Here is a 27,883-nt window from a genome sequence, read left to right on the forward strand (position 1 = left end):
AAATATTTAATGTTGTTATCCATCGCTGTCTACTCATTGTTTTCAGCTTTAAATATTGTCTTTCAATGTTGTAAGTTGCCTTGGGTCCTTTTCAAGGAGAAAAGCAGGGTAAAAATATTTTAAATAAATAAATATTTTGCCTCACACTATTTCTTGAAGCAATAATAATATTAATAACTAACAGGCACCAGTCAAAGAGAGGTGCCTAAGGCTTTGGGCATGCTGACATTTTTCTTTGAAATAGTATATCACCATATCATATCACAACTTGAGATTTGAAACTGAGAAGTAGTTTGCAGCATGGAGAGTGTGAGGCCTCCTGGGTACACAGAACTTACCACAGATGGATCCCAGCCAATATTTACATAGCATTTTGAACATTATGTCTGCAACTCTGCAAGGTAGGATCTTTACTATCCACATACTGCACATACAGTGGGGTCTTGACTTAAGAACGGCTCGAGTTAAGAACATTTTGACTTAAGAACCACTCTCATAGGAAAATATTGACTTGACTTACTTAGATTTGAGTTAAGAACTGAAAAAAACCCACGTGGGAGGCAGGGAAAGTGCAAAATGTGAACTTTCCGTTAACTGTTGGCCAGTGAAAAGGGTGCCTGTCTGCTTCCTCACTCCTCCCAGCGTTTAGAGAGTGGACTGGGAGACAGTCTTCAGACTGCCTGGTACTGCCTGGACTGTATTTTCCCTGCCTTCCCTGAACCTTTCTTGACCTAAGGAAAAAAAAGAAACAAAATATCCCCCTCTAGTGGCAGAAGGCGGAATAGCAGCTTCCCATTAGTTTCTATGGACGGAAAAGAGCAGATATGGATCAAATGGTTTTCAGTGCATTCCTATGGGAAATGCAGATTTGACCTGAGAACTTTTTGACTTGAGAATCGCCTTCCAATACGGATTAAGTTCTCAAGTCAAGACCCCACTGTACGTACTAAGGTGAAGAAATTATGCACTATCTAAAGGCATTTGAAAAGTTAACGGTGAACCTGGGACTGCCTGGTTCGGTTTCTTAGCCACTGTATAACATCAACACTCAAATGCATCTGATTTGCCTTTCATCTTTGTAACAGTACTAAAATGTTTTTGTAGATAATCCGGCACCATACAGGGAACAAACTTTTCTGATTTAGGATTCTGAAACAGAAAGCAAAACCTTTTTTTGCTGCAGTTGGAAAGAGAAGTCCTAAACTTAAACTCTAAAAATTTACCTACAATTATAATAGCCAAGGAAGAACTTTAATGATAAAAACCAAATCATACCTTGACATTTTTGATGTCCAGACTAGACCCAGCTTCTAGTAATAAATCTACAGCATTAACATTTCCTGCGAGAATGGCCCAGTGCAATGCAGTATTCTTCTCTACATTGTCAACAGCTCTGATAGAGGGATTAAATTTTAATAGAAAACGAGTAGGTTCCATCCTTGAAGAAAATAAGGACACATAACAAGCTAGTAAAGAGCAAGTATCACACTTTTTAAAAAATCATATTGAAAATCATTGTTAATAGTAATCCTAGCATGGTAGTATCTAGGAAAAATTGCAGAGTGGTAATCATGTTAGCTTTTTATAGCAAATACAAACGTATCCAAAAGGTTCATTAAAGTATAATATATTTTGAAGTCCCACACTCTTTTTTTTATTTGCTCAGAACTAGAACATTTAAATATCTAAAATAAAACACTCAGAACCAATTTTTCTGAATGTTTATTCCAGACACAGGAAATTCATTTCACCTGCTGATACTTCCACACACCCCTTTTCCTTTTTTTAAAGTACAGTGGAGCTATGCTGAAGTAGGGAAGGTGAACTTATTTAGACATAGCACTAAAACCACTGCTAGAATGACAGCTACCTCTTGTTCCTATCTGATTTTATTTTTTTAGAAAAATAGGAAATGTCTTATATCAGGTCAAACTATCTGTTCTTGTAACCCACCATTATCTACTGTGACCTTGCTCCCAAGGTCTCAAGCACAGATTTGTCTTATCACCTATTTCTTGATATTCTTTTAAACTGGAAAGGTCATGGATTGAATCCAGATGGCAGTTTAATAATACCAATGCTCTGCCTCATTATTAGAATTTTACAGAGGGGTCCAAATGATGTCTTCTTTCACTTGTAACCTTCCTATTTTTTCAACTTATTCTGACATCTTTTTTCTTTCTACAAAAAAAATCATATAGGAGGACAAGACAGAATAATTGTTCAGTATCTTTTGATCTGTAGAGCTAGAAATGTGCCACTTGTGGTTTTTTGGATTATGCAATGTACTATTCAGAGGAAGCAATGACCATTCCACTAATTTTCACACTAGCAGGTCATGCACTCCCTAGTTGCCTCTCTGGTAACTTCACCTTAAACCAAGCCACTGATCTTTAGTAACACTAGGAGAGGCTTTAGCCTAAAGGACAATCACCCTCAAAACTTTTAAAATTATTTGGTGTTGTCTTTTTTTACTGTGCCCTAGCCACTTTTCTTGCCTCGTGCTGCTATCTATTTTACATTTAGATGCTGAGTGAGGTTTCTTTTCCTTCTATAATATGTGGTATTGCACACACTTGCATGACAAGGGTGTAGTGTTTCTATTTGTAGATTACTTAATATCTTCCAAGATACTCATAAATTAAATAATAATGAGAGTTTGGTTCTGAACATACAAAAGCGTTTTATTCAAGTAACAAAGCTAAATGCTAGGAAGGAAAAGGTAGATTCTAGGGTATAGCCTATTCATCATATAAACCTACTGCCAATTATATTTATAAATATACCTGTACATTTGTCTAGTATAACGGAATTTCCAGATTCCAATTCCTAGAATTCTCCAGCTCACAAACTTACACCTGCAGACATCTAAATTTGACTCACCTGCACCACTGCCCATCTCCCACGCTGCATGGCTGTCTTGGGCCTTCCTTCCTGTTGGTAATGTATAGAAAGGGAAGTTGCCACAGTGATAGTCTCACTGCCCCTTAGGCTCTTCTACAAAGAACAACTGCTCCCAGGAAGCCCTGTGGCAACTTCCATTTTTTTGTACATTAAGGCCTGAGAAAATCATGCAGACTGGGGGAAAGGCCCTGGTGATAGTGGGTGGAATGTAGGCGTGGGCCTGTTCGAAATCTCAGAATTTTGTCTCAGGAATTCTTGGAATTATGGAAGTTGGAGTCCAAAAAATGGCACATCCCTGGAATGCTACTCCCACACACAATATATTTAGGCATGCAGAGAGATCTAAACACTGTATACAGTGAATCAACACTGAACCAATTACACTGCTCAAAGAAAAGAAATATCTTTTGTAATTGTTTACTGAAGATTCATTATTCATTTAAAAGACCAGGGTGCAATAGTAATTAACACAGCTCCCACTGTACTCATTTGCCCTAATATTCTTACATGATTGTACTTCCATACATCTCTGACAGGTAATTTTGTCTACTGAAACTATTCTTTTCATTATATATTCTTTCTTTATTTGTATCAGAGTGTTGCACAATTTAAATTATGAAGCTATTTGAACTAAACAGCAGTTTTAAGAATAGGGTCTGTCATACAAATACTACAGTTGTTATCTGGAAAAAACCTGAAAGATGATACACAACTTAAAGGAAAAATATTTGTTTAGAAAAATGTGATATAACTAAAAGACTTTTGCTGGAAATATTAAAATTCTCACATAAGATATACCTAATGTTGAAGTTTCTTACACAGCTAGCACTGTAATTTAACTTAGAATTGAACATGTACCCCCATTAAAGAAGACTTTGCATATGACAGGCCAAATAATAAGCCTTGTATAAAAAATAAAATTACTGAAAGGGAAAATCATTACATTACGCTCTTACCAGAAAGATCTCACCTGCAATAGAGAAATAATTGCTGAATATAGGTGTACTGATCTCACAAAAGTTATCCATCTAATGTTCTGTCATATTTTTCATTATAAACACTGCTCTCAGGATTTTAGCAATCAGCTGTGAACAGCTGCTTTGGTAACAAATATGTCACTGGCTATTTCTCCCTGAAACATTTGTTCAGCAGCTTTAAAAAATACAGCAGGCTTAAATTTGCAATTATATGTATACCTGTTCAGGCACATATCTCACTGAAAGGACTGCACTGTTCATTAATTATTATAGCTACTCACCCAATTACTTTGTGGGCTGACAACATTAGAGGGGTTTGTCCATTGCGATCAGTTGTATCAACACTCTAGATATGAGAAGACATTTAACAATTAAGAAAATGAAGGTTCTGTATTTCATTACAGCTACATCTCAATAACATTCTAAGTTTCCTTCGTGCACTACACTTATCATTCATAGGAAGCTGTTCAAGGCCATCTCTATTGTGATTTTATTGCATGTCTATGATCTCACTGTTCATTCAACTACATTTTCAAGAACTTCTATTTTTCAAGACAATCTACAGTATTATTTTGAATCTCTAATTCAATTTCTTGAGCTGCTTGATTTTTACTGATCACTACAAACTTGGCTGCAGGGTCAGAAGACCAAACCGCAGAAGCCTGTGCTGCAGGGTCAGAAGACCAAGCAGTCGTAAGATCGAATCCACGCCACGGAGTGAGCTCCCGTCGCTTGTCCCTGCTCCCGCCAACCTAGCGGTTCGAAAGCATGCAAATGCAAGTAGATAAATAGGGACCACCTCGGTGGGAAGGTAACAGCATTCCGTGTCTAAGTCGCACTGGCCATGTGAACACGGAAGATTGTCTTCAGACAAACGTTGGCTCTATGGCTCGGAAATGGGGATGAGCACCGCCCCCTAGAGTCGAATACAACTGGACAAAAATTGTCAAGGGGAACCTTTACCTTTACCTTACAAACTTGGCTTTCTTAATGCTTGTTTTAATGTTGTGTTCGTTATTTGCTTCACCGTATGTTTTGTATAACCTTTGTTACCTGACTTTTCTGTCTATCAGATGTTATTGAAACCCTCTCTGTCAATAATTATGCTGTCATCTGAAACAGTATGAGAATTTTTAAGATGTTGTGGAACAACAAACTAAAAAAAGAGGTCTTGAGTGTATAAATGCTTGTAGTACACTTCTTCATATGTATCTCTATGTCCTTTGTCATCTGACTTTCAACTTTAACTGCTACCTTTTTTTGTCAGTACAAACTTCTATTTATACAAATATCCATTGAAGATATTTACACATATTTACCGTATTTTTCCATGTTTATGACCCTCCAATGTATACGACCCCCTAATTTTGTCCCTTGACACACGTGGAGGAGCAGTCAATGGGCAGCCGCAAGGGGCGGCTCCGCCTCCGTCTTCTGCTCTTACTGCCTCCGGCGCCCAGTCACATCACCACTTTGTCCCCTGCCTAAAGGGAGCCACGAGTGGTGCTGGAGGCAGCAATCCAGGCGAGGAGGCAGGAGCAGGAGGAAGAGGAGGTGAAGATGGAGGCAAAGGAGCAGCCACACTCAGCCACCTCTCGCTGCTGCCCATTGATTGCTGCTGCTGCCGTCCGGTCATCTTCTCCTCCTCCTGCCAGGGCTCACCTCCAGCTCACGTCGCCACCTTGTCCCCTGCCCAAAGGGAACCTGCAAGTGGTGCTGGAGGAGGCAATCAGGTGGCGGCAGCAGTCAATGGACAACAACGAGAGGCTGCTCCTTTGCTTCCGCCTCCTTCTGTGTACAAAATGACATTCAATTTTTCCCTCTAATGATTTTAAGAAAATGTGTCATTTTATACATGGAAAAATATGGTACCAGTAACTCCATTAGCATGTCCTACTGGACTTTGTCAAAGACTTTCTCACAGTCAGTAAAGTACATATGCATATCAACATTCACAGAATGGCATCCCCTCTCAAGTAATATGAAGGCAGATTAGTGCTTTCTTGGTTCCAAATTCTCCTCTGAATGAATCCAAAGCACTGTCCCTTCTCTGTATTTCCTACAAATTATGTTTTCTTTTATCTTTAACAAAATGTTAGCCAAGTGGCTCATAAAGCTTATCATTCTACAAAAGTGGTCATCAACCTTGGCTCTCCAGATGTTCTTGGGCTTCGACTCCCAGAAATCCTGGCAAGCAGAGGTGGTAGTGAAGGATTCTGGGAGTTATAGTCCAAGAACATTTGGAGGCCCCAGGTTGGGGACCACTGTTCTACATTTTCCTTTTGGGGTGATGTAATAAAGAATGATCTCAGCTGTATTTCAGAACTGATTCCTATTCTGCACATTTAATTGAAAAGATTCACTAAAATACCTAAATAGCTATCTTCTATTATATGGAACATTTATGTGAAAACATAATTGAACCCAAGACGTTTGCTGCTTTTTGCTAGATATATTGCTAAAGTGGCCGTGGCTGCCAAATGGAGGGTAAATAAACAAACAAACAGATACATAGGGAGATAGATAAATAAATAAATGCTTGAAATTTCTGTATTTCCAATCCATTTTCAACATATGTGGCAATGAATTATGTCAATCTGTTATCTTCAACCAGGTCTTTATTTTATTATCTGAATCTTATGATGTTATCGTTGACATCAAGTACGACACAACTATTATCCATAGTAGTGAGTATCAAAGTTTTTGGAAAATGTCTGTAACCCCATATCTTTTATGCACAATCTTTGAGATACAACCAGCACACATACTTCATACATTTCAGATTTTTAATCTAACTTTCAGACAGAAATTGTTAAGAATCTCTGGCCATCTAAAAACTACCTGTGATTGAGGGCCTTAATACCTTTTTGAGGAAGGTATTATTTGATGGTATTCTGCTGTTTAGCCCATTTGAGGGCTATGGCTGATAGCAGTGGTTACCATCCATCCATAGTCTTCCATATCAAAGTATAGAAGACTAAAGTGATCCTTTCCTTTTGGCTCCTAGCTGATGTTGACATTGCTGCTGTTGTTATGAATAGTTAATAGATTACAAGCAAAACTATAAGGTGCTAGGAACTAATAAAAAGGCCAGGAGCTTGATGAATTGTACCAAACTCCTCTAAAGCTGGTATACCAATATAGTTTGTAACTGGATTTCAACAGACAGCTGGAAGATTAAATGGTGTGAACGTGAGAAGGAGTGTGCCGTCCTCCCAGAAGAAAGAGACAGTAGAAGAGAGTGGGTGTGCAGAAGGGGTTCTGATAGAGATAGAGGAGGCAGAAGGAGTTGAGGTGAAACCTGCCGAAGTCTGTCTGGCTGATGAGGAGGGGGAGGAACGTGACCTCATTGTGTGGGAGGAGATAAGTGGGGAAAAAAGCGTGCGTACTTTTAGACTTTGGTCAGATTCGGAGGTGGAAGGGAAGGTACATCGAGGGGTACAGACGGAGCCCATTCTCGGACAAGTACCTTTGCAGGGAATGACTGAGGCATTCCCCAACCTTGCTTCAGGTGGAGGTTTATTGCTGGATCCTATATTATCAGGAGGGAAAGGTAGGGGCTATGACCCTCTGGAATGGACCGTTGTTGTATACCCCAGGAACCACCCTGGAGGGAGGAGGGTAATCCGGCCTGGACCTTCCTTCCAGAAGAAACCACCAGAAGGGGATTGGGCCAGGCATCCGTGCTGCGAGATGGTATGCGCCGTTCGGAGTGCTCCCCTCCGCCCCTTGACAGATCGGGAACGTTTTGGACCGGCTCCCTTTTAGGAGAGCTCGAATATCCTCTAGTTGTTAAATCCAAAAAGTACAAACTGTTATCGGACGAATGTTTGCAGGATCCATTTGATTCTGGCCAGTTGAGAAATGTTACCAATAAAAATGTTAATGTTAGAACTTTCGAAGAGCCTCCGTGCCTTTTTCCCGCCTTTACCACAAGTGCTCCCCCGGCCAAAGATGAACTTTCTGACAAATGGACTCAACCAAAGGCCTGTTTTGACAATAAAATCACTACTTTTACTTATGTAACTATGGAAAACAGTACACATAACAGTGTAACAGTACACATAAGAGAATCTAAATATGATCTCTCATCTATAAGGTAATATAATAGCATACAAGTTGAATTATCATTAGAAAATAACTGATTAAAAACATACCTGACCCTTTGATATGAGGTAAGCTATGACTGGCATGTGTTGAAACAGTACAGCTAAATGCAGGCTGCTATATCCTTCACCATCAATAAGAGCTGGGTCTGCTCCAAATTTTAATAACAATATGACCATAGATAAATGTCCCTGCCTGGAAAAAGACAGAAGATTTTATTTTTTTAAGAACACTATTTATGTAAAATATATAAAATTTTATTTTTGTCTACAGCTTTAAAATTGTAATTTAAGATGGTGTGCTAAAGGTAAACACAAAACTACAAACGAGATGTTCCTATGATGGAAGTGGCACAACCTGGTAGGGGGATACTAATGTATAAAGCTAACAAACAATTACTGTACCAATTTGGAAAATTGTATGCAATTATATCAACATTTTAAAACAGAGCAAGAAATTAAAATTGGATAAATGTCTTGTTTATTCTTCTTTACTGAATAGTTCACTTTTTCTTGAGAACATGAAATAAAAGAATGAAGGAATTAATGTGATGGACATGAGTACAGAGAAAAACAAATATGTATTCGAAGAGAGTTCATGATTAAGAGTTAATTACAGTGGTGCCTCGCTAGACGATGATAATCCGTTCCACTGAAACTGCTGTTTAGCGAAATCATTGTCTAGCGAAAAGCACTTCCCCATTGGAATGCATTGAAACCTGTTTAATACATTCCAATGGAGAAGAATCGCCGTTGTCTAGCGAAGATTGGCCATAGGAAAGCTGCTTTGCGAACCACCGATCGGCTGTTTAAATATCTGTCTTGCGAAATTTAGATCCCGAAAACACCCGTTTTGCGAGTGCGGAGGGAGCTGTCAAAATCGTTTGCGAAAATTGGTTTGCGAAGCAAGGACCAAACATTGTCCAGCGAAATTCCCCCATAGGAATCACTGTTTTGTGAATCGCTATAACGGTCGCAAAAAGTCAATGTCTAGCTAAAAAACTGTCATGCGGGGTAATTGTCTAGCGAGGCACCACTGTACTTTATAAGAATGCAAGAAAGGCCTGTCCTTCATTGTTGCCGACTACTAGTCTATGGGAAACTTACAGCTAGGACATGAGGGCAATGGCACCTTCATTTCTCTAGTTTCTGAGCTCAGAAAACTATTCAAATATCTCATCAACTGGAATCAACTTTTTGTTGATAACACAGTGCAATGACAAATTCTTACACACAGAGAGGCAGATCAGGCTTATTTTAATTCAAACAAGATTTTTACCCTAGCTGGCTGGATAGCTCAGTAGTTTATGTAACTGACTACAGAGCTAGATTTTGAAAGTACAATTCCCCACTGTGCCTCCTGGAAAGAAAGCCAGCCATGGGCATGCTGCACAGTCCCAGGGCACCCCAGAAGAAGGGAAGGGTAAATCATTTCTGTGTATTCTCTACCTTGAAAAGGATCGCTGTGAGTCAGAATGGACTTGACAGCATTCAATTATTATTATTTTTCACCCTGTTTTTTTAAACACTCAGGATATGCTTATAAATTATGTCAATTTCTTTGCCATACATAAAGATGTGGTATGTAGTTGTGGCCTACCAGGAGTTTCTGACCAAATGGTTGCAATGTAAGAGAACTGGAGATTGACTTGGGAGCTATGAGGCCTTTCATAGCTCTAATTTGCCTTTCAACATAATAAGTAAGTATAGTAGACAACATGCAAGTTTCCCATTTTTGTTCACACATCTAAGGACTTAGTCCAGAATCTCAGTTGCTAGAATGTCATCAAATAAGTACTTGGATTTACACATGAAAGCTACACATTTTAGCAAACTTCTTTTCATAATACCAAAATTATGTTCCATATTAACTCATCACAGCAGCACAGAAGAAACCGTGTATGTACACACACAAGCAGTCAAAAGGATGATTTGCAATTGCTAAAATCTGTACCTAATAGCCCAATGAAGTGGAGTTGAATTTAAATCCCCTCCTAGTTGATCCACAATGGCACCTTTGGAAATAAAGAACCTATAGAAAAATTAAGAAAAAGCCATATTATAAATAAATGATGAGTGAATATTGAGAGAAGAGAGTTATTCTAATGCCTGACTGAGGAATTTTAAGGTGGGAGACAAAGTTATCCTCATTTGAGACAAACACTTGTTCTGAAAATAAATTCACGACGAAATGTCTGTCTACTGCAGTATTTTTTAAGTGGTAAGATTATTTATAATAATACACTCAGACAAAAGAGTTATACAGTGGTGCCTCGTTTGAAGATTACCTCGTTAGACGAGGAAATCGCTTGATGATGAAGTTTTTGCGATCGCTTTTGCAATCGCAAAACAATGTTTTAATAGGCAAAAATCACTTAACGACAATCAGTTCCCTGCTTCGGGAACTGATTTTTTGCTTAACGACGATCTTTACAGCTGATCATTGGGTCTTCAAAATGGTCACCCGCTGTTTAAAATGGCTCCCCGCTGTGTTTTAGGATGGATTCCTCACTTTACAGGCACCGAAAATGGCCGCCCTATGGAGGATCTTCGCTGGCCGCTGAGGTATTTCACCCATTGGAACACACTGAAACGGTTTTCAATGCATTTCAATGGGCTTTTTCATTTCGCTTGACGAGGATTTCACTTAACAGCGATTTGAACGGAACGAATTATCCTCGTCAAGCGAGGCACCACTGTATGTCAGCAATTTAGCCCCAAAAGATGGCTAAGGAAGGAGAGCACCAGGCTAGGGAAGGATAATGATTTTGTATAAGACTTTTAGACACTTCTCAAGAGCCTTTGTAAATGGAGAAACATTTCTAAATTTGCAGTAATTCTGCTGATGCAACTGTCCTTCATGAAGTCAAAAACAACCCTTCTGTGGCTACAAGAAGCTTTACATTAATCTCTAGTCACTGTTTCCAAGAGGTAGCAGTGTTGGTCTGTGAAACTTCAACAAAGAGTACAGTGAAACCTCGAAGACTAAATTTCATTTTTTGTAACTTTTCAAACTACAGTGCTACTAGATTTTGTTGCAGCTCTAACAGAAGAGTCCCTTTAGATCCAGCTCACAAGTTCCAAAAAGAATGAGTCTCCTCACTAAATATCATTTCCTCTCAGAGAAATAAGATAAGATTTAGTATCAAGAATAAAATGAGTATCTAAACCTTGTCCTTGTCAAGACTTAATAGGAGCCCATTATTGGCTCTAATATAAATTTCTAAATCAGAGCAAAGATCTAAAACCATTAATTTCCAGAATGAAACAAAGTTGAACCCGGCAACTTAATTTCTCATTTTTTAAAAATTAATAGCCTTTCCTCTCAACTTTTTTAGCAGCAGGTTGCACAGCCTCATCTACCCACTCCAATTGGGGAGCTGTAAAGTGAAAAACATCAAGATTAGGCTGCACCTTAAATGGGTGAAGCTCAAGGAAAAAAAAAACCCTGTTCCTACTTTTGTTGCAAAATGCCTGCCAGTTGGGCATGTAATTTTCATACTAAAAAAATTACACATGCAGTACTGTAATACGTATGTAGCATATTATCAGAACATCATAAACACTGAATATTAATTGTATTAGCACTTCCACCCCACTCTGAGGACATTTAGAGACTAAATACACTGTGAACGCAAAAGAGATTTACTTATGACAAATGTTTTATGTGAAAACTAAATTGTCCTTTGATTATGAAAGGTTCTTCTAGCTATTATATCCACACTCTCACAAAGAGTACCTACTGAACTGCCTTTGTCCCATGCAAGAGGCTTTTAGGCGCCTGCCCTTTTCCTAGCACAAATTTCTGGAATGGTATACGGGAAGTTACTGAAAACTAATGCTTTCAACACTACTTGTAATAAATACATATGGCCTAAGGTCTTAGAAAGGTAATAGTAACAAATATAAGGTGTAATACAATGAAGTTTCACCAGCAGAACCTATGCATAATATGGACAGGGGTATTTCCAAAATGAAATAATGTATTCTGCTAAATTTATTTTGCATAAAATTTACAAAATTAATTATCAACAATAGATGACATATAATAAAATCATTTCATTTCTTTACACTCACAAATGCAAATACTGACAAGACCTTACTTTACAAGATCCAAACGGTTATTGATTGCTGCCCAGTGAAGAAGAGTTACATTTTCTTTGTCTGGTTGTCTTACATCATAACCTGCTTCTATTAACTCCTGACATCGTTCCAACAGGCCGTATCTGAAATAAGGCAAAGATGAGCATGAATAGCAATGGGGTATAACAAAGTATTACAGCCAAACAGTGGAACAATGGAATGATATGATCATCATCAATGTTTTTAACAGCATTTTCTTTGTCTATTAGCATACCCAAGGTTTCCTACCTCTGAAATCCAATTAATTTCCGTATGCCTGCCTTACCAGAGAGCTCAGCTTTTACTTCATAATATCACCTGTTTATTTAATGTGGGCTACACTGCTGTATACTTAGATCACAAACTGCTGAATCTCATTCTGCTTTGGCGCAGCACTCCTCTGCTTATGGACGTGAACACATTTCTGATGCTCATCTATAATTTTAATCATACATGCGTTAATTAAGTTTATGTTAACTGCAATGCTTTTAAAAATAAGTAGTGTGTTTTGAGAATGAATTTTAGATGTTATTGGATAGGCAATAGGATACATACACAACTTCTTTTCTGCTGAGGTTAAGTTTCAGTAACTGTTTATAAGCTGCAAATGCTCAGCAGATATAGTTTTATTAGCTATAATACCAAATAAATATTTAAAATAAAAAGTCACATGTCAAATTTGAGCATATAAAATGAAAACGGATGATCTGCAAATAGATAAGGTAATTTGGCATACTCTAGACTTTCAGCTAAAGGTGTCACTGAGAGGTACAATAACAAATCTGGTGATAAGCTAACACATTTATTATTCTGAGAAGAGTGCTAAAACATGAAATTACTTAACAACAATTAATTATCTTACTCAAGAGACTTACTGGGTAGCTTTGACAATATCAAAATTACTGTAGTCTTCCACAAAAGGCAGCACATCTTGTTCTTTTATTAGATCCTTATCTTCATACATGTTATGCCAACCATGATGGTGAAGGGCACCGTGGCTATGATTTTTACACTGTTGATTAACAATCAAAATTTGTCACAATAAAGATTTCATACAGAAACATTCCACAAAGTACATGTCACTCACATGCGATTTGGGGCATTATTTTAATCATAAAATGTCTATGTCAGAGATGGTGAATCTATGGCATGTGCGCCACAGCTGGCACGCAGAGCCCTCTCTGTGGGCACGTGAGCCGTAAGTTGCTGGATCACTACTTCCCCCCAGCAGCCAAATTTGAGGAGGAGGCTGCACCCACGGTGCTGGCGCTTCAACAGATAGCTGGCCAGGATCCGTAGCAACTCGCCCTGGCAGCCAATATGGAGTGGGGTCCTGAGGCACCTCCGTGCCTGGGATTTCCCCTTCCACTGCCACTTCCGGTTCTGCCACCGCCACTTCCAATGCTGCCGATGCCCACTGGGTTGTTGTGTTTTTTACCCCAGTTTGGGCACTCGGGCTCAAAAAGGTACGCCACATATTAAAAAACAGCAAGTCCCCCAACAAAGAAAGTGGCGCATACAGTTTGGAACCTCCCAACTACAAAAATGCCAGGGTTACAGCAGGACAAGTGTGTAATAAAATTGTCACTTGGAAGCAACTAGTCAATTAACTAGTGTGCTAATTATTTATTGGGAAGCCTGTCTATGACAGTGGAGTTCCTGGCAAGACTCCACATTTCCTTTGGCCCAAGAAGCTCCTGGGTCTCAGCCCAAGGCAAGAGTCAGAAGGGACGAATTCTGGTGTACTCCATCCAAGATATTTGGGTTGGACTGCTTTTGGACCGCAGCTCCTACAGTCCCTCACCACTGAACTTACTGGCTGAGGCCTCTTGAAGTTCAAGTCCAAACCTAGAGTGTCAAAAGCTTTCCTGCACTGTAATATATGAACCAATTTTGCATCACTGTAACAGCTAGACAACTCAGAAACCATTTTCTCCCCTTTCCCTTTTTTCCCCATTTTGGATTTAGGAAACTTCCAGGTCCAAATGAGATCTAGCAATTGACTTAATTTCTCTGGGCTGCACTTCCAGGAAGACTCGAGCTCACAGACTAAAACTCTGCTGCCAATATCAGCACTTCTGCCTCTACCAGCGGAGAGCCCTTTTTGGAAACCCTAAAAGGGACAGTTTTTCTTGAATGTCCCATAGCAATTTGACATGTAAAGAAAGCTCATGTGAAAATTATTTTATTTGGACAGGACATACAGTGCTTGGAAGGGCACCTGGAAGTGCTTGGAAGGCCCAAAAAGGCCATAAAATGTCTGAGGAGAAGAAGGGGGGAATCTCTGTCTTTGTCTTCTTCCCCTCTTCTCTCTCTCTCTTTTTTAAAAAAATCACTGTTAGAAGGAGGGAAGTTTCGAGAATGAGATTCAAAATTTCTTATTTTTATTTTAGAAAAGCGAATGGAGCTGTGTTGCTGAAATGCAGCTGCAGCAGCAGCAAAAAAGGAACTGAGGCAGTCTGTGCCATGGGCAGAACATGGGCATTGGGAGGGAGGTCCTAGCAAACATGTGTAGAAGCTCTAGAAGTTTCCAAGGACCTCTGCGCAGGATAATCCATTTGTGTGCATTCAGAGACCATAAAGAACCAGCTCATGTTTAATCTTAAGAGCAAAGGCCATAGTTTTGGAAAGTCTCAAGGGTAGAAGGAGAAATAAAAATGCTTTCTAAATAAGTAAGAGATGTCACTGACAACATTTTACAGTGGGGACTATGTTGCCCTGGTAAGAGTAAAATTGTTTCAGTCAAAGGCAGGCACATTTTGGTCTTTCAAATGTTGTTGAAATGAAGTCACATCATACTTGACTGTTGGTCAAGCAGGGTCGAGAGGATGGGATTTGAATATTATCAAATATTTGGGATGCCAAATGTTCCCAAACCTTGATTAAGGTATATACAGAGAGTGAGGGAGGGAAAGAGAGAGATGGTTTTCACTCTCAGCTGAGTAGGCATCTTCACTTTTGAAATACTTATCCCGAAAAAGAAAACCACAAGGTCTTTTTCAGTCTGTTTCTGACTCAAAAGTGGAGAGGGAAATCATTTGGTTTTCTTTCATTAGAAAAGCTTTGCTGAGGTTCAGATTAAGGTTGACAAGCTATTCCACACTGGCCTTTGGGAATACTCATAGTTTATATCTCCTGAAAAAAAAACATGCTACCTCTGTTATGCTTTCATAATCCACAGCTAACAAGACACCTCTGCAACATTATCTTTAAAAAGAAGGGAAGCTAGAGTTTATTGCTGACAGCACTTTCTGTCATTTCTTAACCTATCAATCAGTCAGATCCATCAATTAACTGTTTCTTTTTCTCTCTCCTTTATCTCCACATGATTTACTACTGCACCCCTTACAGTCCATTCTGTCATCTTTTTTCTAAAATAAAATTACCATAAAACCTTAGTCTTTCTTTGTACAGATGGCAGTTCCATCCTTTGAGCATTCCAGGTCTTGTCCAAAATGGACCATGGCTTTCCAGTGGTGCAAAAACATTGATCCAAGTCACGGATCCTCATGAATCCACATGATCTTTATGTGGGATTTTTATGAGTTATCCTCCCCAAACCATCATCCAATCATAGTCCCCATCTATGCCCAAATGCTACACAACAAAAAGAATAGATCCATCAGCACATGGTTTTGAAGTAGTGCAAGGCATACATCTCACATTAGGATCTAACCCTTGGATTCATGTTTTCTGTGCTACAAAAATATGTGCTCGAAAGCCATATGCTGAAAGTCACATGATATGTGAGATCTAGTTTGTATGTACATATGGGACCTTTGATTTGATTGTTGTTTGGGGAGGATCCTATATAAAAATCATGTTAATCCATGATAATCTGTGCCTTGGATTGTTGTTTTTGCACTACTACAAAGCCACGTGCCGAAGGACCCACAATTTCTGTGGTGTAATCCGTAGTCACAAATGACACCTGTGACTTGACAGTCGATCCCACATAAAAATCACATGGATCAATGAGGGTCCACGCCATGCCGTTTTTCCACCACAGCAACACCATGTGCTGATGTATCCATTATTTCCGTGGTGCACAGTCTATGGCATAGATGGGATCTATTAATGGGATGATGTCTTGGGGAGGATTCCACATAAAAATTATGAGGATCCAGTTTTTGATTTCATGGATCTGCTTTTTACTCAGAACCCAATAAACAATACATGTGAAAGCTTCATCTCTACAGACATTTCTGCAGTATACTGTACGGTATACTGTACACTAGCGTCAGGGGCTGGGGTCAGCCGGTCCACACAAATTCAGAGCCAGACGAAATCAGCATGATCCCACTAATGCGCTGATTCAACACGTGTTTCTTCTGAATGGAGCCAGACATGGGCGCGACCCAACTATCTAGCTAAGCAGGAATGCAGTTTATTTAATACAGATTGGATATACCATCGCTCACAGCGCCCTATACTTTTTAAAAAAATATTTGTAAGTTTTGTGGGTCGAAGGAGTTTCTCGTTGTATAACGTCTGTTTTTAAAAAAGAACAACAAACGCCAAAGCCAAGGAGAGGGCGTCAGGAAGGCTTGCCCTTTCGTGTCCTGAAACTCTTACCACGGATGCCAAGGACGGTCTTCCTTTCCATGCGAGTTCAGGAAGGCGCTGTAACAACAGTACCCGCACAACCTCCGGCTAGCTTCAACTTGGTTCTTTCGAAATAATTAATTTTATTTTGGCCAAGAGACGCTTGCTTGGGGGAGGGGGAGAGCAGCTCGCCTGACGACGCCATGCCACCCCAGTCCTCTCTTCGTGCCCCCCCCTTCCAGCCCTCGGGTTTGTCGCCACGCTTTTAGGCCTCTGCCGGGCTCCACACGTCGCAACAAACCGTTCCCCCCCCCCCCCGCCGCCCGCCCGGTCGCTCGCTCCCCATCGCTCGCCTGCCGCCTAGGACCCCTTCGGCTCACCTCACGGCCGGCGCCCTCCATGCCTGCCGAGGCTGCCGCGGCCTCTCAGAAACGCCACTCTCCCCACCACTACTTCCTGGTTACCTCCGATACACACAGACACACACACATACTCTCCCTCACTCGCCCCACCCGCCGCCCCACGGGAGAAAGAGGAGGAGCCCGGGACGACAACCGCGCCCGCCTGCCTGCAGGCGGCCGGCAGTCGGCGGGCACGGAAGCCGCCTGCCCGCCTTCTCCAGATGGCCCGCGGGCTGGAACCAGCGAGGTGCCGTTGCTGCAGGCAAGGACCCGGGGTGGGAGCATCGAAACTGCCTCAGAGGTTAAGAGGCGGGGATGGCACTGTTGCTGTCAGGCGCCCAAAAAGGCCCTTCCTCGTTTTGGCAACCTGATAAGTTAATGGCCTCCTAAAGATCCTCTCCTTAGCAGCCCCGCTTAAGTTAAAGGTGGGCATCCAGCAGGGGGCGCGTAGCGTCACCAAAATAATACTGTAATAACAGTCCATTGTGTGAATATTGAAGTGCAGCTTTTTAAAAAGCCTTTTAGAGTCTCTTCATAATTTGTGGCCCTACATTTTAGCTTACCAGAATGTGAAAGGTCTTGACTGGCACAGTCTTCCCTTTCCTTCAGAGAAAAGCTTTTGCCTTACCAGACTTTAAAAGAACTGAACACCACAGCTAAGACATGATCTAAGGATAATTTTGGATATACTGTAATATTATGAAATGAAAGCAGGGAAACAAATGGCATTACTATTCCTTGATGCTCAAAAAGCATTCAGTAATGTTAGCTGCCAATTTATTATATCAGCAGTTGAACATAATGGACCTGGGAGAGAAGTTTATAAATGTAATTAAGACAATAAATATATAAGAATCAAACAGCAAAAATAATTATAAACGGTGAATGGACTGAAGACATTAAGATTTTAAAAAGGCACAAGGATGCCCCCCTCCCCTCTGCTGTTTATTTTGACCTTGGAAGTGCTCAATAGAAATGGAGACAGGATCTGGAAATTAAAGGAGCAAAAATAAAATGTGAAAGCTACAAGCATTTGCAGACAATTTGGTATTTATCTTAGAAGATCCACTGGAATCAACACCAATATTAATAGAAAAAAATCGAATGTTGTGAAGTATGAGGACTGAAAATCAACAAGGAAAAAAATGAAGTTATCACAAAAAATCTAACAGCAAAGCAAAAAACCCTCTACACTACAGTATCAGAAATCTCAAAGTTACAAATAGTCAAAAAGGTTAAATATTTGGGAATATATCTAACTGCAAGATGTGCAACCATCAAAGAAGACAACTATGTAAAATTACTTAAATAAAATTGGACTTCGAAAAATGGAAGAACTTACAATTATCAATGCTAGGAAGGATAGCGACAATTAAAATATGTATCTTACCAAAACTACTTTTTTTGTTCCAGACAGTACCAATCAAAGGAGAAAAGAACTATTCTGAGGATTTAAATAAGATTATTCTAAAGTTTATTTGGCAAGGGAAAAAGGTGAAAATAAAACTGAAAATGCTACAAGAATCTAAAGAAAAAGGAGGATTTGGACTCCCAGACTGGGAGTTATATTAACAAGCATGTACTTTAGTTTGACTTAAAGAATGGATCACTTTGGGGAATAAAAGACTGCTCTAGAAGGACATGATCTACAATTGGGTTGGCATGCCTTTTTATGGTACGAGAAAGCCAAAACCCACAGATATAGTGGACCCTCGACTTACGGACGGCTCGACTTACAGACTTTTCGAGTTACAGACTTCTCTGGCTGCAAAATTTAGATTCGACTTGCAGCCAGAGAATCGACTTACACACCAGAAAAAAACCAAAATGGAATAAAAATAGAATAAAAACCACTGGTTATGGGATTAATCGGTTTTCAGTGCATTGTAGGTCAATGGAGATTCGACTTACAGACTTTTCGACTTGCAGCCACCATTCCAATACGGATTAATTCCTTAAGTAGAGGGTCCACTGTACTGTACTTTCAAATTCATTACTGTATATCAGAAACTCACTACTAATAATATGGGAAAAGATAAAAAAGAAAATGTACATAAAATTACCTTAGTGGCTTTCACCCATGGAAGCATTTGTGCACCAAAATCTCAGGAATTTTGAGGAACATTTATGCTATAAAGATACACTAGATACAGAAGGGAAATTAAAACCAAAACAAGAATTTATTGCTTGGGGATTAGGCTTGTTATGGTGGCCACTAATGCAAATTCAATCTAGATATGACAAAGATGTTAAAGATGGCTTTTATAAAGAACAAATACTACTTGAACAAATATTGTTAACCTCAGACAATAAACTAAGAAACTATACAAACTGCTTTTGAATTGGAAAATGGAAGATGAACAGGTTAAAGAAACAATGGTACAATGAGTTAAAAAATTGGGACACAATATTGAATTGGAGAAATGGCAGTAATAGCTAAAAATTTGGGACACAATATTGAATTGGAGAAATGGCAGTAATTGTGGAATAGAAATTGTAAAATAACAATGGCGACTTTGTATAAAGAAAATAGTTATACAGTAAAATGTTTTATATAGATGGCACTTACCACCTGCCAGGATTGCAAAAATGTTTCCAAATATGTCTAGTAAATGTTGTAAAACAAAAAGTAGGTACCTATAGGCTATTATGTATGGTGGACATGTGAAAAAGCAAAAAAAAAAAAAAAAAAAAAAAAAAAAAAAAAAAAAAGGGGGGGGGTGGACTCAAATACACACATGATTAAAATGCTTAAAAATCTATACATTTTAAACCAGAACTATTTTATTAGGTATTTTACCAGAGGATTTTGATAAACAATCGGTTTACCTAACACTGCATATTGTGACAGCTGCTAGGATTGTGTTTGCACAACATTGGAAAAACAAAGAAAAACCAACAGAAGAAGAGATAATTAAGAAGATTTTAGACTGTGCAGAAATGGATAGACTTACACTGAGGCAGAGAGAAAGAAGATTCAGAATACTTTAATACATGGAATTTGTACTATAAAAGGCTAGATCAGAGAAGGAATTAAATCACAAAGACGCGAAAATAGATGATTATAAGAAAACCCATGGAGCACAATATTTAGCAAGCATGAATTGAATGTAGATATAGTGAAAAACTAATAAAATGTTATAAAAAAAGAAAAGAATTGAACAACAAAAATTGGTGATAAATCATTGAAGGCAAGAATTGCAGCAATACGTCATTGTCCCTTAGCTTGGTATGAATGTTTTCCTGTGTGATATCTATATTGTACCTGAAGAAGTGGGTGAAGGTCCACAAAAGGTTACATTAAAATATAATGGCCTTTAAGGTGCGCCTTTTTGTCTTTTTTTATTATTTTAATTTTGTTTTACTTGCTATTTAGAGATCCATCACCTTCACTTGTAGAATCTGTAACCCAAAAGCTTATCTGGTACTAAGGCTGCATCTTCATACAATTTATATATTTGATCATTGGACTGCTCAGTGGGTTTAGGCATGGTTGGAGGAGTTTCAGTTCCGCACTGTGCTTCCTTGACAGGGGCTGGACTCGATGATCCAAAGGGTCCCTTCCAGCTCTGCAGTTCCAAGATTTATATCCCATCTTCCTTCTGTAAGGTTCAGAGTAGTGTACACTGTTTCTCTCTCTCTCTCTCTTGTTCTTGGATCAAGCATCTGAGGTTTAGTCAGGTTAATAGAAGGTGACTGATTTTGGGTCACCCTGTGAATTTCATAGCTTGGCGGAGGTTTGAACTTAGATCTTCCAAAGGCGACTCCGACTCTTTTAACCATTGCATACTGCTGGCCATTTACCTGGAATATAGCTTGATGAACTCAGTGGGACTTAGTTCTTTGAGTAAATAGGACTGCTCTGGGAAAACCTGCAGTCATACACTGGGAAATAAGGTGCGGTCACCTAAGTGACACACTTATAGTGGAACAAGACTTGCTTTCAGTGTGCTGTGGTTAATAGTGTTGGACTAGCAACCATGAGTCATAGGTTCACAGCCATGCTTGGCTGTGGAAACTCGCAGGGATGTGTATAAATGTCTTACATATATCAGAAAGAAAAACCCTACTAGTGGGCCATAAGTCGGATGTGGCTTAATGAACTTAACATGGAGAAATTTATTGTGGTGCATCATAAGCCCCAGCAGAGCAGTCTCCCAAATGTGTATAGGATGTCAGCCTTAGCAGAACTCGGTCTTGAATCAACAGGCATGAATTGGCCTGAAAACTTGCTGAAAGTCAAGGGGCTTCTATTAGTTTCAACTGTCTGGTTCCTAGTAATGGAGCTAGTTTTCTGTAGCTCAGTGGATTGGGGTACCTGGCTGCAGAACCTGGGGTTGGGAGTTCAAATCCTCAGTGCCTCCCAGCAGAGGGGCCAGTCAAGATCACCAGAAGTGTGTGTGGCTGATTAGGATTGTGTGCCATGTGCCGTACCTGTGTGGCCTCAGGCAAGCTGAAAGTGTTCCAGAGTGCCACCAAGAAGGACTGGTAAATCAGTTCTGCATATTTTATACCTAGGAAACCCTGGGAAGTTCACTGTGCTTTGCAGAACACTACTTTGCTCCCTCTGCCATGTGATAAGCTTTAAAAACTGAAGGGTGGCTCTCATATCACATCTCATTCATCTCCAGGCGAAACATACCAAATTGTCACAAATATTATTTACAAGGCTTAATATCCTGACAATTCTGCACAGGGGTGGTTGATATGGGATGGATCTGGGGCCAACTTTCTTCTCTTGGGACCTCCTGGTATCTGCACAGACTCTAAGAATGGTTAAAAAAACTTTAAATAATTTACAAAATTAAATAAACTGGAAGTAGCTAGAAGTCAACTTCCAGTTATGACAACTGAATATTTTAGAGTGCTAAACAGTGCTGATATTATCCAGTGTGGACAGAATGATGGACTAGGATTCACCTGGGCTCAAATCCCCTCTCAGTCATGGAAACTCACGGAAGGGGGAGGGGATGGCAATAGTAAAACCACTCCTTAAATATATGACTTAACTTTAAAGCCAATTAGCTGGCTATAAGTTGGTCACATCTTGACAGCATGTAATAACAAGCAGTGTAGGGATGACCTGTCGGCTATTTTAAAGGTGAATCTCTATTCCTGGAGATGTATTTCACATTTTTTTTTCTGGAAAGCCCCAGAGCCATAGTTTGCTTCTCCCTGCTTTCCATTTTATTGATGTATGTTATGTGCTGTAGAGTCAAAACTGACTTATAGTGACCCTGACAGGGCATTCAAGGTAAGTATGGTTATTTAAGTAGTGGTTTTACCAGTTCTGCTCCCTCAGTGAGTTTTCGAACCATGTTCTCCAGAGTCCTAGTCCAATATTTTATCCACTACACCATACTGGGTCCTCGTATTTTGTTACCTTTCTCAAACTGTTGTGTCCAGAACTGGACACAGTAGTGCAGATGGTAGCTAACTAGAGCAGAATAGTATAACCTATTACTTTCTTTTAACTAGACACTACATTTCAGTTGATGTGGCCTGGAATTGTATTAGTTTTTGCTACTGCATTTTACTGTTGACACATTTAGCTTGCAACCTATTAAAACTCCTTCATCTTTTTCTACATGTATTTCTTCCAAGCTATATTCCCCAGTCTTATATTTGTGCATCTGATTGTTACGTTTATCTTTGCTGGAACTTGTTTTGTTTTGGCCCAGTTCTCCAAACTGTTGAGGTCAATTATCTTCTGATGCACTGACACCACGGCCCAGTCTGGTGTCAGGTCCAGTTTTGAAAAGCATCCTTTCTACCCCTTTGTCCAAGTCATTTATAAATAGATCAGAATCCTGTAACATTCCACTTATCACTTCTCGTGAAGATGACCAGGAACACAAATGAGCACTCTATGGATATGGATAAAATCCATCTAATAGTTGTAGTGTTTAGCCCACATTTTATCAGCTTGTCCATATAGGGATCTTGCTGAAAGCCTTGCTTACATCTAAATATATTGCATCAATCTCCCTCCTTGATCTACCAAGCTTAGAACTCTTAACTAATGTAATTTGGCCTCACTCTTTCCATTCCTCTCACCCCAGGTGGAGAGCAACACGTTTACTCTCTTTTATTTTCCTCAGTCTTTTAACACTTTGAAGAGTCTGGGGTCCCTGCAGAAGGAAGGATGATTTGGGACAAATAGCCTAATTGTGGTCAGGCCATATCTCTTGATGGAAGGCTTCTCCAGGTATCCCAAGTGGCTTTTATCAGTACTGTTCGTTTTGTCGTTTAGTCGTGCCCGACTCTTCGTGACCCCATGGACCAGAGCACGCCAGGCCCTTCTATCTTCCACTGCCTCCCGGAGTTGTGTCAGATTCATGTTGGTTGCCTCGATGACATTGTCCAACCATCTCGTCCTCGGTCGTCCCCTTCTCCTCTTGCCTTCACATTTTCCCAACATCAAGGTCTTTTCCAGGGAGTCCTCTCTTCTCATGAGATGGCCAAAGTATTGGAGCCTCAGCTTCAGCATCTGTCCTTCCAGTGAGCACTCGGGGTTGATTTCCTTTAGAATTGATAGGTTTGTTCTCCTTGCAGTCCAGGGGACTCTCAAGAGTCTCCTCCAGCACCACAATTCAAAGGCATCAATTCTACGGCGGTCAGCTTTCTTTATGGTCCAGCTCTCACTTCCATACATCACTACAGGAAAAACCATAGCTTTGACTATTCGGACTTTTGTTGGCAAGGTGATATCTCTGCTTTTTAAGATGCTGTCAAGGTTTTTCATCGCTTTCCTCCCAAGAAGCAGGCGTCTTTTAATTTCGTGGCTGCTGTCTCCATCTGCAGTGATTATGGAGCCCAAGGAAGTAAAATCTGTCACTGCCTCCATATCTTCCCCTTCTATTTCCCAGGAGGTGATGGGGCCAGTGGCCATGATCTTAGTTTTTTTGATGTTGAGTTTCAGACCGTTTTTTGCACTCTCCTCTTTCACCCTCATTACAAGGTTCTTTAGTTCCTCCTCACTTTCTGCCATCAGAGTGGTATCATCTGCATATCGGAGGTTGTTGATATTTCTTCCGGCGATCTTAATTCCAGCTTGGGATTCCTCCAGTCCAGCCTTCCGCATGATGTATTCTGCATATAAATTGAATACTGTACTGTAGGTCATGGGAATTATTCCAGTTAACAATCAGAAGAGCCTGGAGTCAAGATCCCTATAATATCTATGCCAATTTACAGCTGTGTAGCCTCATAGTATTGAAGCTAGGGTAGAAATACCCACATGGATACATATAATCTTTCATTGTTGAAGGTAATAGAAATTAATATAGTTTTTGGGAGAGAAAAAAGCAATTTTCCATTTGTTCTTCTGCGGTTTTGGGGGGATGGGGGATGTATGGCTCACTTCCAAAATATCATATTTTACTTTTAAGTTATTCTGAACTAGTCACATTTTGCAACTTCAATTAACAACTGTAGCTTATTGTAATAAATCTTAGGACCTGTTTATTGCCTTATTATATTTTATATTATGCAACTATAATAACTTTCTGACAAATAGCATTAAACACAATTCCAGTGATACTAATAGTGTGATTTGAACCCTGCAGAACAGAATGTATCGGGGGATCTAAATGTCCTCACACATGACATTAAAATTAATATAAGATACTGTGGTTCTGATCTTTCAAGGATACATGAATAATTTTATGTACATTGATATTTTCCTTGAGCAAGGTGTGGAGTCTTCTCTGCAACTGTTCTTTGAAATGCTGTTAATCAAAAAAATTAGACAACTGATGACTATAAGAGGGCTATGCTGGATCAGACCCAAGACCTACCTAGTCCAGCATTTTTTTTTAACAGTTTCTGACCAACTGCCTGTTTGGAAAGCCCACAAGTAATACCCTCCCTTGTGTACCTCCACACAACTAATATGTACAGAAATACTGCTCGCTGTTGCATTGTATGCCACTCACTCATACAACCACATGACTCTGTCTGGATCCACAGTTGGAAGGAAAAAACAACAAAACACCATAGCTGACACTGGTCTGAGTCAGATTTGACTTATGGTAGCTGGTAGCTTTTACTGTGAGGGCTCCATAGTTATAAAACCATCATGGCTGCATTAAGGGGAGGGTGGGTCAGATTCCCCTCCCACCCCAAAAAAGCAGAACACGAGTTTGAAGCATTATTGCAATGGTCTCAAACACATTTCTGGCGGTGTAATAAGACAGTAGTGAAATCCTGTTTCACTATTTCAACATGCTTCTGCATCTCTCTTCCTCCCTCATTTACACAAAGGAGAATTAAGCTCCAAAATTGCTGTGTAAGTTGTTTTTCAAGTTACTTTTTAAAACTCAAAGGAGCCAGATCACTTAGATCAGCACTTTCTTGAATCGTTTCCATCTAAATTAATGAAACTCAGTGCCATTATCTGATTCTAACCTGCCTCCAAGATGTTACAAACCTAAGCTAGTCCTGTAGAATGTTTGGCAATGTCTCCTTTTGGAGAGAATTTTAAATGAATCTATTCTACTAATAGTAGTAATAGTAAATAGTAATAGTAGTCTCAAATCAATTCTGATTTATGGAGACCATCTTCAGAGTTTCCCAGGTAGAGAATACTCAAAAGTGGTTTGCCATTCCCTTCTTCTGGTGTGCCCTGGAACAGGCTGGCAGTCTACTTGCAGGAGGCATAGGGGGGAATCAAAATCCCAGCCTCTGGCTCTGCAGCCAGATATCTAAACCACTGATAGCAATACATTAAGAACCCAAACAATTTTGATGATTTGGACATATTTGCCCAGAAGCAGAGACATATAAATAAAATATTAATATAGAATTTAGCAGTAGGCATCCTTCAGTCTCGAGAGACTATGGTAGTGTGCTCCGTGTGGAGGACTTGGAACAGCATCTAGTGTGGCTGAGAAGGCCAATTCGAGAGTGATGATCCCTTCCACACTGAAGACAAATACAATCTGTCCCCTGTCCAGCTCCCTAATTTTGCTGGTTTTGGGACTGCTTGCCTCGGCCTGCTGGACAAGTGTTTCTTCAAATTGGGAGAGGCCATGATGCACCGCCTGCCTCCAGGCTGAACGCTCAGACGTCAAGGTTTCGCATCTGTTATTTATTTAATTAATTTATATCCCGCCTATCTGGTCGGTTAAGACCATTTCTAAGGCCTTCAGATCCCGCTTACAGATATCCTTGTATCACAGCTGTGGTCTCCCTCTGGGGCACTTTCCCTGCACTAATTCTCCATACAGGAGATCTGTATGGATCTTCTGCCCTTTCCTGAAGAGGAAGCTGAGGCAGGAAGGAGCTGTGCTTGGGGGACATTTTATTTGGTGAGGTCTTTTCTCCTAGGCTGAACTTTGTACTCCCTGACCTCATTGTATGAGGGGGCAGGGTTTTGGCATTAAATTAGTGCCAGCAGAACCACGCACCTAACGGAGCGCAAAATTCTCTGGTTCTATTTTTGACTCTCATCTGCTAAATAGGAAAGCCAAATAGCATTGCATACACCTGGGAGGCAGGGATGTTTTAGGAATAGGATCATATTTCCGCAGGATTAGGGAGCAGGTCGGGTAGGTGGGGCTCGTCAGCTTTGGAAGGCAACCTATCTAGGAGAAGGAAAACTTCAATTTCAAACCTCCATTGCCTTGTGGCTATATCCACTGACGGAAAAGGCTTCAGGAGATAACCTTGAGGCAAAATCCAGAGCCGGAGTCCCGGAGGCAGTTTGTGTCATTCTGGCAACTCCTGTGACATTGCTGGAACCAGCTGAATTGGCCCTTGCCTTTCCATTGGACTATTTCAGTGACATAGAGAGGGTGAATTTGTTGTTGGGTAACAGCCTATCCTCCATATTATTTTACCCAGGCTTCGTGCTTTGGAGAGGACATTCCAGCTTCACATATAGTGTCGAAAATAAAATATAAAGACATAAATTTTATATGAATAAATTTGTGAGGATCTTCTCCATATATCTACATAATTTCCCATTTAGAGTTCATAATTTCATTACCAGAGACCATCACAAATGGCAAGAAAACAAGCTAGATCCAGATGTACTAGCAGATGAAATGGTGGTGTTCTATAAAGAGATGTAGAATTCGCATTAGAAAACATTGCACCATGCTAACATTTCATAAACAACATCGATATAGTAGAATCATGCAATGTCCAATGCTTTACAAGAGCTAAAACAACCGAAGTCCACCGTTGGTTTTCAGTTCGCTTTGCTTTTGCACTAAGAGAAAGTTCTTTTACTCACAGAAGGACCTTTGTGCTCATGGAAGGACAATTTACTTTTGGATTAAGCGCAATACACTGCACTAGTTATAGTTACCTTGGATATGCTTCGGATGGGACACTACAATTCTTCCATTAACTTACTTATGAAGCATGCCTCTAACTGGATCTACAACAACTGGGTGGATAAGACAGAACCTCTGAAGATGTGGGCCATTTTCCATAATTTGCAGCTGATCTACACAACCTGGCAGTAATGCAGTATTTTTCAAGTTTTTCCAGACTTGTATTGTAAATGAACCACTGCACTACTGGTAGAAGGCTATGCTTATTTGTGAAAGTTGGGTATTTTTCTTCAATTTCACAATATTTCTGCCAGCAGAAAGTCTGATAATCAAGTAAAATAAAGTAACTGTAATTCTGTGATGAGGATCAATTAAAAAAGAAAATGCTTACAAAATAACCCCAAAGATAACGTACAAATATAGTTATCTATATTGAACTCAGCCCCCTTAGTCTGTGTTTTAGCACAATACTGTGAAAACTCATTTGCATCATGACTGTTTTTGAAGTAAACATAAAAAATACAAAGTGTTAAAGGCAGCCAAGG

The 27,883-nt window shown here is 39.9% G+C and overlaps 1 protein-coding gene across 1 annotated transcript in view; it reads right to left on the reverse strand.

The window, feature by feature from the left end:
- ZDHHC13 (zDHHC palmitoyltransferase 13) overlaps positions 1-17,187 on the reverse strand; it is a 39,463-nt gene extending 22,276 nt beyond the window's left edge. The window contains exons 1-7 of the mRNA XM_078383161.1: positions 17,035-17,187; positions 12,985-13,121; positions 12,091-12,213; positions 9,942-10,019; positions 8,039-8,183; positions 4,163-4,227; positions 1,276-1,438 (exon numbers count right to left, since the gene is read on the reverse strand). Of these exons, the coding sequence (XP_078239287.1) occupies positions 1,276-1,438; positions 4,163-4,227; positions 8,039-8,183; positions 9,942-10,019; positions 12,091-12,213; positions 12,985-13,121; positions 17,035-17,055 (732 nt within the window). The 5' untranslated portion in view covers positions 17,056-17,187. The remainder of the gene's footprint in view (positions 1-1,275; positions 1,439-4,162; positions 4,228-8,038; positions 8,184-9,941; positions 10,020-12,090; positions 12,214-12,984; positions 13,122-17,034) is intronic.
- Positions 17,188-27,883: the final 10,696 nt, after the last annotated feature.

The sequence above is a fragment of the Pogona vitticeps genome, chromosome 1 (genome assembly GCF_051106095.1).
Source record: "Pogona vitticeps strain Pit_001003342236 chromosome 1, PviZW2.1, whole genome shotgun sequence".
Classification (NCBI taxonomy): domain Eukaryota; kingdom Metazoa; phylum Chordata; class Lepidosauria; order Squamata; family Agamidae; genus Pogona; species Pogona vitticeps.